The sequence below is a fragment of the Solanum tuberosum genome, unplaced genomic scaffold, assembly GCF_000226075.1.
Source record: "Solanum tuberosum cultivar DM 1-3 516 R44 unplaced genomic scaffold, SolTub_3.0 scf00146, whole genome shotgun sequence".
In the NCBI taxonomy this organism is placed as follows: Eukaryota; Viridiplantae; Streptophyta; class Magnoliopsida; order Solanales; family Solanaceae; genus Solanum; species Solanum tuberosum.
The window spans coordinates 221,603-235,165 of NW_006239076.1; the positions used below are offsets into that span (position 1 = coordinate 221,603).

General features: G+C 34.5%; 1 protein-coding gene across 1 annotated transcript; it reads left to right on the plus strand.

Moving 5' to 3' along the window:
• The first annotated feature begins 8,381 nt into the window (after window positions 1-8,381).
• Window positions 8,382-9,206, plus strand: LOC107061607 (uncharacterized mitochondrial protein AtMg00310-like). The gene has a single exon (XM_015311182.1). The coding sequence runs from the start codon at window positions 8,382-8,384 to the stop codon at window positions 9,204-9,206; it is 825 nt and encodes a 274-aa protein (XP_015166668.1).
• The last annotated feature ends 4,357 nt before the right edge of the window (window positions 9,207-13,563 follow it).

Below are 13,563 nucleotides of genomic sequence, written 5' to 3' on the forward strand. Positions count from 1 at the left end.
AACTAAAGTTTTATCGTTAAAGAAAGGAAGAAAGCTCATGATGAAATATATTCTCTGGATAAGAAATCAGGAAGAGAGTTATCACTCTCTTTTTTATAATGTATTTCGAAATCAAAGGGGGCTAGTTGTGCCTGCCACCTCGCGAATATCAACTTTGAAGCATCATGTTTAAAGTCTTTATCAAACATATATTTAACAGATTGTGCATCTATTTTTATCAAAAATCTTTGACTATACAAATCATCTTGAAACTTTAATATGCATTTAACGATGGTTAGCATTTCATGCGCTACCGTAGCATATTTTTTCTGAGCATCGCTCCATTTTCCAGAATGAAATTGAATCAGATATTCAGTTTTATCATGAGGATTGATTTTGTTTTAATATTCCTCCATATCCAATGTTAGACGCATCTGTCTCTATAATTTTTTGCCAGGCTGGGTTAGCAAGAGTTAGACAAGGCAAAGATTTAACCCGAAGTTTAATATTTTTTACTAAATCAGTGAGACTATCAGTCCAAGAAGCTTTATGGTCCTTTTATAACCTGTCAAATAACGGAGCTAAATCACGAGATAATTTTTTGTAGAAAGGGGAAATATAATTTAAACTTCCCAAGAATCGCTGTAATTGCGTCCTGTTTGTAATAACATCAGGAAATTTCAAAGAAAAATCAATCGATCTTTGAATAGGGGTAACCTTCCCCTGACAAATAAGATGTCCTAAAAATCTGACTTCAGTTTGAAATAGACTCATTTTTGGTTTAGAAATCACCAAACCGTTTTGTATAACTATTTTCTTGAAATTGTCTAAATGTTTAATATGCATTTCAAGAGACTTTGAATAAACCAAAATATCATCAATATAAACAATGATGAAGTCCAAATATTGGTTGAAAATATCATTCATAATTTTCTGAAATTCAAAAGGAGCGTTTTCAAACCAAATGGCATAAGATTCCATTCATATTGTCCAAACGGGACATGAAAAACAGTTCTATAAGAGTGCTATTTAAATATTTGAATCTGCCAATAACCTGATTTTAAATCAAATTTAGAAAATATATTGGCGTCATATAATCTTGACAATAAATCCTTTTTATTTGGAATAGGATACCTAATCCATTTAATATTTGTTCAAAGGTTTATAATTTATAGCTAACCTGGGAACACCGCGTTCTTTTTCAGCTGCATTATTGACATAAAATGCAGTACAAGACCAAGGGGATTTAGAAGGTTTTATCAAACCCTTTTGTAACAAACTATCAATTTCCTTTTTGCAGAATTCAACCAATTCGGCATTCATCTGGCAAGGACGAGATTTTGTTGGGATATCATCCTCAGAGAAATTATCTTCATATGGAAGAGTCACAATATTCTTTTTTCGATTCCAGAAAGCACTAGGGTGATCAACACAAATATCCATGGCCGTTCGGAAATTAATTTAATTTTTTCCTGCACTTTAGTAGATTTTAAAGTGTTGAATATATTATACTAAATATTTCAAGTTGTAAAGAATCAACATGTTTTTGTTTCATATTAATCAAAGCATTAATATCACGAGAAATAGAATCAGTGATAAAAGTATAACTAATATCTTGATTTTTGTAAGTAGCAGAAAATCCTTTAGCAATTATATTAGTAAAAGGATAAATCGCATTTATAAAAGGAGTTCCAAGTATAATAGGAGGGTATAGCTGATTTTTTACCAAGAAAAAGAAATGAGGAATGCAAACTTTATTTTGGCATATACGAGTATTAGGTAGTTTATACTTTATATCTAAAGCATGTCCTGAAGCAGATCTGACCATATGAGTTGTTTTCTCATAATATTTGGTAGGCACAAGACCTTCCTGAATACATCTTACGTCAGCTCCACTATCTATCATAGTAAAATCAGTTATAGAGAAAGTATTATCAATTAATATGGAACATTTAATATACCATTTATGCGCAGTAACAACCTGCATCATTCCTAAAAACATAGTTTGTTTAGGATCAATAATAATAGGTTTTTCAAGATTATTTTCTTCAGCAATATTTTTACCTTTTTGTTAGCAGACTCAATCTGAGTAAGGCGGTGATCACAAATAATTTGATTTTGTTTAAGAGATTTAATCTCTTGTTTCAATTGTTCAATTTCTCCTTTTAAGTCATCAAAAGAAGTATCACGAATAACAACATGTTGATTAGAAAGTCTATTATTGACTTTAGACAGAGAATAAGGAGCAGAGTATTCAAATTCATTTTTTGTTTTTTCAACAATATTAGACGAGCTAGCCTTATTATTAGTAGCAAGCTAAATAATCTTTTCATGTAACGTGTTATCAGTAACTTCTTTTAACAGCTCTATCACATTATCTGAAGTAATAGTATTCATATTCAAATCTTCAAATTGATATTGTAATTTATAAAATTCATCATGTTCACAAGAGCAAATATCACCTCTACATTTACAAGCATCTATAGTTGCTGACTGAGTATTACCAGAAGTTTCAGGTTTATCAGTTTCAGATCCTGATTCAGAATAATCGTCATCATAATCAGACTCAGAACCAGAGGTGTATAAGAAACTATAGACCTTATCGTGCAAATCTTCCTCTAACTCTAGAGTTTTAAGCTTTTCAAGCCTACAATTTGGTGCTATATGCCCGAATTTTCCACATTTGTAGCACTTAATCTTTGCGAGATAATAATAATAATAATAATGTGCTTTGCATAATCATATTATGTTCTTTGTACCTTGGTTTATAACCACTTATCTACATTTGTTCATCAACGTTCTTGAACGATTTTATAAAGATGAATTAGGTAATATTATTAAAGCTATTTATACTCCTCAGGCACCGTTTATACTACCTAATAATACAGGTATTACTTTCACTGCTTTTCAGAAATTATTGAAAATGATGTGGCTACGGTAAGCATTAACGAGATTAATAATCTCATTTCTCAAAACAACTATTTAGGAATTTATGTTAAAGTCTTAGGCGAACATATTAGTTCTCTTGATAAAAAGTTAGATGATTTGACGACTTTAATTGTTCAGATTAAAGGTGATTTAAAATCTTCTGAATATGCTTCTACGTCAAAATAGCCAGATGTTCTTCCTACGCATATTCAGAGACCTCCTGAAATTCAGGATTTTATTTTTAAACCCTTATATGATCTTGAAAAACTTCTTGATAATTTTTTTTTGGAATTTGGTGCTCAACCTATTAATTTATTTGAATATTTTGCAGATGAGATGGAAACCACTTTTGATTTTAAAAATCAAGTTGATTTGGAAATTAATAAACTTCGTGGTTATCCCAAGAAGAATAGTGGTAATACTAAATATGCTCATCAACCTAGTATGCAAACTTATTATTATCCCAGACCGACCCCTCAAGATGTTCTGATAGAGGAATGTGATTGGAACCAAACTAATACTTCTTATAGTGGAAGTGAGATTTATGAATGGAATCTTGACGGTTTAACTGATAGGCAATTAACTATACTTGTTCATAAAATGCTTATGTATGCTACTATTTCTAACAGTGTTAATAACACCGATAGCACTATTTGCAAGATGATAATTGCAGGTTTTACTGGAACACTTAGAGGCTGGTGAGATAATTATATGAGCACTGAGGCGAAAGCCGCTGTAATTAATGCTAAAGCTGCTAATGAAGGTGTTGATAACCTAGGATTTGCCTTAGTAAAAAATAGAGAAGACGCTGTTTATACTCTGGTCTTGACTATTCTCGAACATTTTAATGGTAGATTTACCAATCAATATGAAGCTACTCGTTCCCTGTCAAATGGTCTACGATGTAGACACTTAGGAGAATTTCGTTGGTATAAAGATACTTATATGAGTGGAGTAATGGAGCTTCCCGAAAATGGTCTTGAGCATTGGAAAGCTAAGTTTATAGACGGCCTTCCTCCCTTATTTGCCGAAAGAGTTAGAAAAACTCTTAGGAATGCGCAAGGGGCCATTCCCTACGACACTTACACTTATGGAAAGTTGATAGGAGCCTGCACTCAAGAAGGTATTAATTTGTGCAATGAATTAAAGCTCTCTAGGCAGCTTAAGATTGATAAGCTTAGAGAAAGATCTCAGTTAGGAGACTTCTGCACCCAGTTTGGTTTACCAGATTCAGGTAAGCAGACCAAACATAGAGATTCTAGAGACTCTAATCCCGATAAACCTTATATAAGAAAAAGGTCTAGACGATGATCTAGGAAAGAACGGGAAGAGCGAAGAGCTCATCGTAAATCAAATCGATTTACGAAGAATCGGTCTAGACGCGAACTTGCTAAGATCAAGTGCTACAAGTGTGGAAAATTTGGGCATATAGCACCAAATTGTAAGCTTGAAAAGCTTAAAACCCTAGAGCTAGATGAAGAAATTCATGAGAGAATCTATAGTTTCTTGTACACCTCTGGTTCTGAGTCCAATTATGACGATGACGATTATGAATCAGGTTCTGAAATTGATCAACCTGAATCCTCTGGTAATAACCAGCCAGCTACTATAGATGCTTGCAAGTGTAGAGGTGATATTTGCTCTTGTGAAAATGATGAATTTTATAAATTACAATCTCAATTTGAAGATTTGAATATTTATACTATTACTTCTGATAATGTGATAGAATTTTTAAAAGAAGTTACTGATAATACGTTACGTGAAAAGATTATTCAGCTTGCTGGCAATAATAAGGCTAGTTCTTCTAATGTTGTTGAAAAATCGAAAAATGAGTTTGAATATTCTACTCCTTATTCTTTATCTGAGGTCAATAATAGACTTTCTAGACAGCATGTTGTTATACGTGATACTTCTTTTGATGATTTAAAAGAAGAGATTGAACAATTGAAGCAAGAGATTAAATCTCTTAAACAAAATCAAATTATTTGTGGTCACAACCTTACTCAGATTGAGTCTGCTAATAACAAAGGTAAGAATATTGCTGAAGAAAATACTCTTGCAAAACCTATTAAACTTGATCCTAGACAAGATATGTTTTTAAGAATGATGCAAATTGTTACTGCTCATAAATGGTATGTTAAATGCACCATATTGATTGATAATACTTTCTCTATAAATAATATTGCCATGATTGACAGTGGAGTTGATGTGAGTTGTATTCAGGAAGGTCTTATAACTACCAAATATTTTGAGAAAACTACTCATATGGTCAAATTTGCTTCTGGACATGCTTTAGGTATAAAGTATAAATTTCCTAATACTCGTATTTGCCATGAAAGTTCCTAGCTCTGATACCAACGATCGCTTGCTATACAACATATTTTTGATAAGGATATTCCTTCTGCATCCGAAATGGATTTCAAAATCAAAGGGGGCTAACTGTGCTTGCCACCTGGCGAATATCAACTTCGATGCATCATGTTTGAAATCTTTATCAAACATATATTTCACAGATTGTGGATCCATTTTTATTAAAAACTTTTGATTATATAAGTCATCTTGAAATTTCAATACACATTTAACGATGGTTAACATTTCATGTGCCACTGTAGCATACTTCTTCTGAGCATTGCTCCACTTTCCGAAATGAAATCAAATTAAATATTCAGTTTTATCATGAGGATTGATTTGTTTCAAAATTCCTCCATACCTAATATTAGACGCATCTGTCTCGACTATCTTCTACCAAGCAGGGTTAGCAAGAGTTAAACAAGGTAAAGATTGAACACACTGTTAAATATTCTTTACCAAATTGGTGAGACTATCAGTCCAAGGTGCTTTATGATACTTCTTTAGCCTGTCGTATAATGGGGCTAAATCACGAGATAAATTCTTGTAAAAGGGGGAAATATAATTTAAACTTCCCTAGAATCTCTGCAATTGCATCATGTCTGTAATGACATCAGGAAATTTAGAAGCAAAATCAATCAATCTTTGAATAGGGGTAACCTTCCCCTTACAAATAAGATGTCCTAAAAACCTGACTTCAGTTTGAAATAGACTCATTTTTGGTTTAGAAATCACCAAATCGTTTTGTATAACTATTTTCTTGAAAATGTCTAAATATTTAATATGCATTTCAAGAGTCTTTGAATAAACCAAAATATCATCAATATAAACAATGATGAAGTCCAAATATGGGTTGAAAATATCATTCATAATTTTTGGAATAGTCCATTTGTTTAACAAATCAAGGTTTTGAGGTATATCTACCTCTTCCAATCGAGTACTTTTAGTACAAGTATCTCCTAAATCCATGATTAAGAGAATATATCTATGCCAAAATAATTCACATCAATCTCATATTCGTTATATGGTCCTCCTCGAAATCGTGTTGCCTCTCTGCATACATTATCTTCTGTTATATCTGCAGATAAAAATAAAATTAAAATTGATCCTCGATTAAATATTGTTAGATCAAATGATAAATCATCTGATATTTCTGATAAGGATATTCCTTCTGCATCCAAAATGGATTTCAACCTTAATGATACTTGATGATGGATGCACACCAGATTGATTTTACTCCAGGTTCACTGGCAAGAAAATATATTCAAAATTAATTTGCAAGTGATAAATGGAGCCAGTTTAAAACTTGGTTTTTTGACACATACAGTACGGAAGATTTGCATAATATTTCTCAAGAATTTTATAAGACTTGTGCTTTGCATAATCATATTATGTTCTTTGTACCTTGGTTTATAACCACTTATCTACCTTTTTTCATCAACGTTCTTGAACGATCTTATAAGCATATTGGCATGGTTCAAATTGTAAGGAATTAACATGCTTTTGTTTCATATTAATCAAAGCATTAATATCACAAGAAATAGGATCAGTGATAAAAGTATAACTAATATCTCGGTCTTTGTAAGTAGCAGAAAAACCCTTAGCCGTTATATTGGTGAAAGGATAAATAGCATTTATAAAAGGGGTTTCAAGTATAATTGGAGGGTATAACTGATTTTTAACCAAGAAAAAGAAATGCGGAATGCAAACTTTATTTTGGCAAATACGTAATAATAATAATAATAATAGTAATAATAATGGTAATAATAATAGTAATAATAGTAATAATAGTAATAATAATAATAATAATAATAATAATAGTAATAGTAATAACAATAATGTCTTTTTAATTATATGAAACAAAATATTTTCGATGAAATTTAATAATTAAAAATATTTGTATGTAAAATAAAAGATGGAATAACTAAAATAGTAAAATATGAATATGAAATATATTTACGTAATACGAAATGTCCTTTTTTAATCTATACTAAATTAGATAAATGATGAGACATACATTTTAATTAATGAGAACACCTAAAAAAAATTGAAATAAAAAAATGATGTTACTTAGGGGCTGCGACAATGGTTTACTTCGAAGAGCAATTCAGGGAAGATAGTTGCAATGAAGATTATGGCCTGTTACAGGTGATCCCAAATTTGATAATTCCAGAGCAGAATGATGAAATGACTATGGCCCCTTGTAGCGAAGAGGTTAAAAAAGTGGTGTTTGGGCTAAATAAAGATAGTACAAGTTGTTCGGATGGTTTCTCGGGTCATTTCTTTCAGGAATGTTGGGATATTGTTAAGGAGGATGTAAAAAATATGGTGAGGGCGTTTTTTAGTGGTCAGCAATTGCCTAGATTCATTACCCATACGAATCTGCTACTGATCCCAAAGAAGGAAAAAGTCAAAACTTTTGGAGATCTTAGGCCGATCAGTCTGAGCACCTTTGTAAATAAAATAATTTCAAGAATGTTACATGAGAGGCTGACAAAGTGTCTACCACTCATCATCTCGAGAAACAAGTCAGGTTTTGTGAAAGAAAGAAATGTTCTTCTGGCCCAAGAAATAATTAGAGATATAAAATTGAGTAGCAAAGAGCACAATGTGGTGGTAAAACTGGACATGGCAAAGGCGTATGATAGAGTGTCGTGGATTTTTCTTACAAAGGTGCTGTGGAAATTTGGGTTCTCGTAAAAGATAGTGGACATGGTTTGGCGATTAATATCAAATAATTGGTATTCAATCCTAGTGAATGGGATATCACATGGATTTCTTAGATCAACAAGAGGGTTGAAACAAGGTGATCCTTTATCGCCCACCATGTTTATCATTGCTGCAGAGGTCCTATCGAGAGGGTTGAACCAACTTCATAAGGATAGAATATATAGGGGCTATGAAATGCCAAAGTGGAGTCCAGAGATCAATCATCTGTCATATGCGGATGATACGATATTGTTTGGGTCGACCGATCGATACTCAGTAAGAAGAATGATGGAGGTGTTGAAGAAATATGAAAGAGTCTCTGGTCAATTAATAAATAAGGAGAAAAGTTATTTTTATCTACATGAGGACACACCTTGGCAGTGGGAATCAAGTTGAGAAAATTAACAAGTATAAAAATGGGTACCGTTCCATTCACTTATCTTGGATTCCCAGTGTATTATGGAAAGAAATGCAACTCACATTATGAAAATATTCTGAGGAAAATTGTGCAGAAATTATTAGGTTGGCAGAATAAATTGCTAACGTATGGAGGGAGGCACATCTTGATTACTCATGTGTCACAATCAATTCCATTATACCTTCTATCAGCTATCAATCCCACGAAAGGGGTGATAAATCTGCTGCATCACAATTTTGCAAAGTTCTTCTGGAGTGGAAACAGGGGAGAGAGAAGGAAACACTGGGTAGCGTGGGAAGACATTTGTTTTCCAAAAAAAGAGGGTGGAGTAGGTTTTCGAACACTGCATGGAGTAACAAAGGCATTATTTAGCAAGTTATGGTGGAGATTTAGAGTTTCAACTGATTCATTGTGGAGCACATATATGTGGAATAAATATTGCAAGAAACAACATCCAGTTATAGCTGGGGCGAGAGGTGCTTCACATGTATGGAAAAAGATTATGGAGATGAGGGAAGAGGTAGAACAAGGGATAGGGTGGCAAATTAAGTCTGGAAACTCTAGTTTTTGGTACGATAATTGGACAAGAAAAGGAGCGTTGTATCTAACCAATGATATGGAAGACGGTGATGAAGATATAGAGGTACAAATGTGTATCAACAATGGAGAATGGGATAAAGAGAAGCTATGTGAGTTGGTGTCAGAAGAGGTAGTGGTTCAAATAATCAAGAATATAAAGTTGAATGTGAGGCAAGATGAAGTTGATCAGCCATGGTGGATTCCTAATACTAGTGGAATTTTTTCGGTCCAAGTCTGCTTTTGAAATAGTAAGGGATCAAAAACCTCAACAAGACTGGTTGGAGAACATTTGGCTCCAAGAAATTCCATTCAAAATCATTTTTTTCCTATGGAGGGTCGCAAAGAGGAGAATTGCAACGGAGGACAATCTAAGAAATATAAGGGTATCGCTGGCTTCAAGATGTTATTGTTGTGAAACTTATGTGCAGGAGACCATGTCTCACCTATTTCTAACATCCCCAATAGCCCAAAAGCTATGGGGATTTTTTGCTACTTGTGCAGGTATCCATAAGGGAGGACAACAATTACAGCAAACTGCACATAAATGGTGGTTCGAACCTGCCCCAACTAAATTGAGATACGTATACAGGGCCATTCCACACTTACTGATGTGGGAACTATGAAAAAGGAGAAACAACAAAAGGCATGGAAAAGAAGTCTCCTATGAATATGCATCAGCAACAACGAGTAGTTGTGCATCGATTGGTGAAAACGAAATACCCGTGGATAACACTGCCTAGTGAATGGAATGGAATAATACACATGTTGAAGAATTATAAGCCATAGATTCACTGGAAGGCAGTGAGATGGGTGTTGCGGAAGCCGAATATATAGAGCGTGTAATGAAATCACAAATGCTATATCTAAAGGTAGCTAATAAATAGTAGATGAGACAACAATAAAAAGAACACTAGGAATTAACGAGGTTCGGCAAACTTTTGTTTTCTTTTGCCTACTCCTCGGATACAACCAACCAATATTTATTTCACTCCAAAAGAGTACAAGTGAAATACTACAAGAGAGAAAGAAGATCAAATGCCTTTGAAGATGAGAAGGCAAGTGAGAGGTGTGTTACAAATGAATTAGGAACTACCTATTTATAGGAGTGAATTCTTCCTATTGATGTCATCCATGACATCACAATGTGTCAAAATGTCAAGATTTACCTTGTGAAACCATTTTATGGTTCACCTAAATTTCACGTACAAAAGATGTTATCTTGACTTTTGTACCAATGAAGAATTATCTTCCTAACTACCAAATCTTCACATTAATTCATCTTTGAATCTTGTCAAATTTAGCAAATCTCCACCTTGGCAAGATTCTCCATTTTCAACTTTCTCTCAACAAATTTTGATTGTTTCTTCAACCTCAATCTTCAATGTTCAACAATGTTGATCAAGTTCAAACAATGTTGAAACTTGACCGCAGTCACCACCTTTGTCAGCATATCAACAAGATTGTCCGTAGTATGAATTTTCTGCACTGTGACTCCACCTTCTTCTATGATATCTCGTATGAAATGATATCGGACATCAATGTGCTTCGTCCTTGCATGATAAACTTGGTTCTTTGCTAATTGAATGCACTTTGACTATCACAAAATATTGTGATTCCTTCTTGTCCAATCCAAGCTCTCTAAGCAATCCTTGAAGCCAAATTGCCTCCTTCGCAGCCTCTGTAGTTGCCATATACTCTGCCTCAGTGGTAGACAAAGCAACTGTTGACTGTAAAGTAGACTTCCAACTAACTGGTGCGTTTGCAATAGTGAAAACATAACCAGTAGTTGATCTTCGTTTGTCCAAATCACCTGCATAATCTGAGTCACAATATCCAACAAGATATTGACTATCTTTATGCTCATAAACCAAGCCAATATCTACAGTATTATGAATATACCGTAGAATCCATTTTACAGCCTGCTAATGATCCTTTCCAGGATTATGCATCTACCTGCTTACAACTCCAACAACGTGTGAAATAATTGGCCTTGTGCAAACCATTGCATACATCAAGCTACCAACAACATTCGCATATGGTACTCTTGACATATATTCTCGTGCAACTTCATTCTTTGGCGACATAGCATCACTAAGCTTAAAATGAGGAGCAAGTAGAGTGCTAACCGACTTCATTTTCTCATTCATGCCAAATTGATTTAGTACCGTCTTCAAATATTCTTTCTGAGATAAAAAAAAAAGCTTCTTTGAATGTCGATTTCTTTTTATCTCCATGCCAAGAATCCTCTTTGCCTCACCCAAATCCTTCATCTCAAACTCCTTTTTTAGTTGAATCTTTAGCTTCTCAATTTCCTCTTGACTTTTAGAAGCTATCAACATATCATCAACATATAGGAGAAGATATATAAAGGAATCGTCTTCAAGCTAGCGCAAATACACACAATGATCGTATTTGCATCTTATGTACCTTTGCTGCAACATAAACTTGTCAAATCATTTGTACCATTGTCTAAAAGATTGTTTCAATCCATACAACAATTTTTCAAGTTTGCACACCATATTTTCTTTTCCATCAACTTTGAATCCTTCTGGCTGAGTCATGTAGATTTCCTCTTCCAAGTCTCCATGTAAAGATGCAGTTTTTACATCCAACTGAACTAGTTCCATATTCGACTGTGCTACCAAAGCCAACAAAACTCTAATGGAGGAGTGTTTCACAACTGGAGAAAATACCTCATTATAGTCAATTCCCTCCTTTTGAGCGTATCCTTTGGCCACCAATCTTGCTTTGTAGCGAACATCTTCTTGGTTAGTAAATCCTTCTTTCTTTGGAAATACCCATTTGCACCCAATTGCTTACTTGCTATCCGGGAGATTGGCCAATTTCCATGTATGATTCTGATGAAGGGAATGCATTTCTTCGTCCATGGAAAAACTCCACTTATCTTCTTCTTAACTTTGGACTGCATCTTTATAAGTGGTAGGAATGTCATCCGTTGCAATTGAGTCCGCACAAGCCACCACATCTATGAGTCGAGCAGGTTTTCTTATTGTCTTTTTTGGCTTGCTGGTTGCTATTGATTCAAGTGGTGGTTGAGGTTCTTGAGATGGAACCTCCCCTTCGACTGGCTCTTCTTCCAGAGGAAAACTTCTGTTGTTTCCTCATTTGATCCATGTGTTGGGAAAATTATCTTTCCCTCAAACTCCACCTGCTTTGAAGCACCATCAGTTTGTTTGACTTCATCAACTGTCACTTTATTTGTCAAGGCAGATTCATCAAAGGTAACATCCCTGCTGAAAATAATTTTTCTTGTCTCTGGACACAATAAACGATATCCCTTGACTCCAGAAGTAATTCCCACAAATAAAGCTTTCTTTGCTCTTGGGTCCAATTTTGACTCTCTGACATGATAATATGCAATTGAGCCAAACACATATAAAGAACCATAATCTTCAGCAGTTTTTCCATACCATTTTTCTAATGGCGTCTTCCCACCTATAGCTGTAGATGGTAGACGGTTAATGAGGTGGCATGCATATGTTATTGCCTTAGCCCAAAATTCTTTGCCCAAGCCAGCATTGGACAACATACACCGAACCTTCTCCAGCAAAGTTCGGTTCATGCATTATGCCACTCCATTCTGTTGTGGTGTATTTCTGACGGTGAAATGTCTGACGATGCCATTTTCCTCACAATTTTTCTGAAAAAGATCATTTTTGTATTCTCCACCATTGTCTATGCGAAGACACTTGATCTTTTTGCCACTTTGAGTTTCTATCATCGCCTTCCATTTGAGAAAAATTCCCAATACTTCATCTTTTGTTTTCATCGTATACACCCACAGTCTTCAGGAAAAGTTATCAACAAAGGTGTTTTGGAAGCACCCCAAACATCTGAATGAACATAATCCAAAATACCTTTAGTATTATGGATAGCTGTTCCAAATTTAACCCTTGTTTGCTTTCCCTTGACGCAATACTCACAAAACTCCAAGTTGCAAGTTTTTACTCCTTTTAGCAATCCTTGATCTGATAAAGTTTTCAAGGATTTTCCTCCAGCATGTCCCAAGCTCATATGCCATAGCCTAGTCATTTCTGCCTCCTTGTCGTCATTGGATGTTGTTGATGCTGTCCCAATAACTGTACTACCTTTATAGTGGTACATGTTATTATTTCTTCGAATTGCCTTCATTACCACCAGCGCACCGGAGCATATTCTCATTACACCATTATCTGCAATGACTTTGAATCCCTTTGACTCTAAGGCTCCAACATAAATAATATTTTTCTTCAAATCCGGTACATACCGAACATCTGTTAATGTTCTGGTCAATCCATCATGATTCCTTAATCGAATTGAACCAACACCATATGCAGTAAGAGGATTATTGTTTGCGGTGTGAATAACTCCACATTCTCCTTCTTGTAAATCAACAAACCAGTCCTTATTGGGACACATATGATAGCTACAAGCTGAGTCCATCAACCATACATTAGATGATTTGGATGGATCTGTTGTAACTAGTGAGTATTCAGAGTCATCACAATCAGCCACATTTGAATCCATGACAGCCTTCCCATTATTTGGTTTGGCTTTGCTTTTCAACTTTGGGCAGTCTTTCTTCCAGTGCCCTTTTTCTC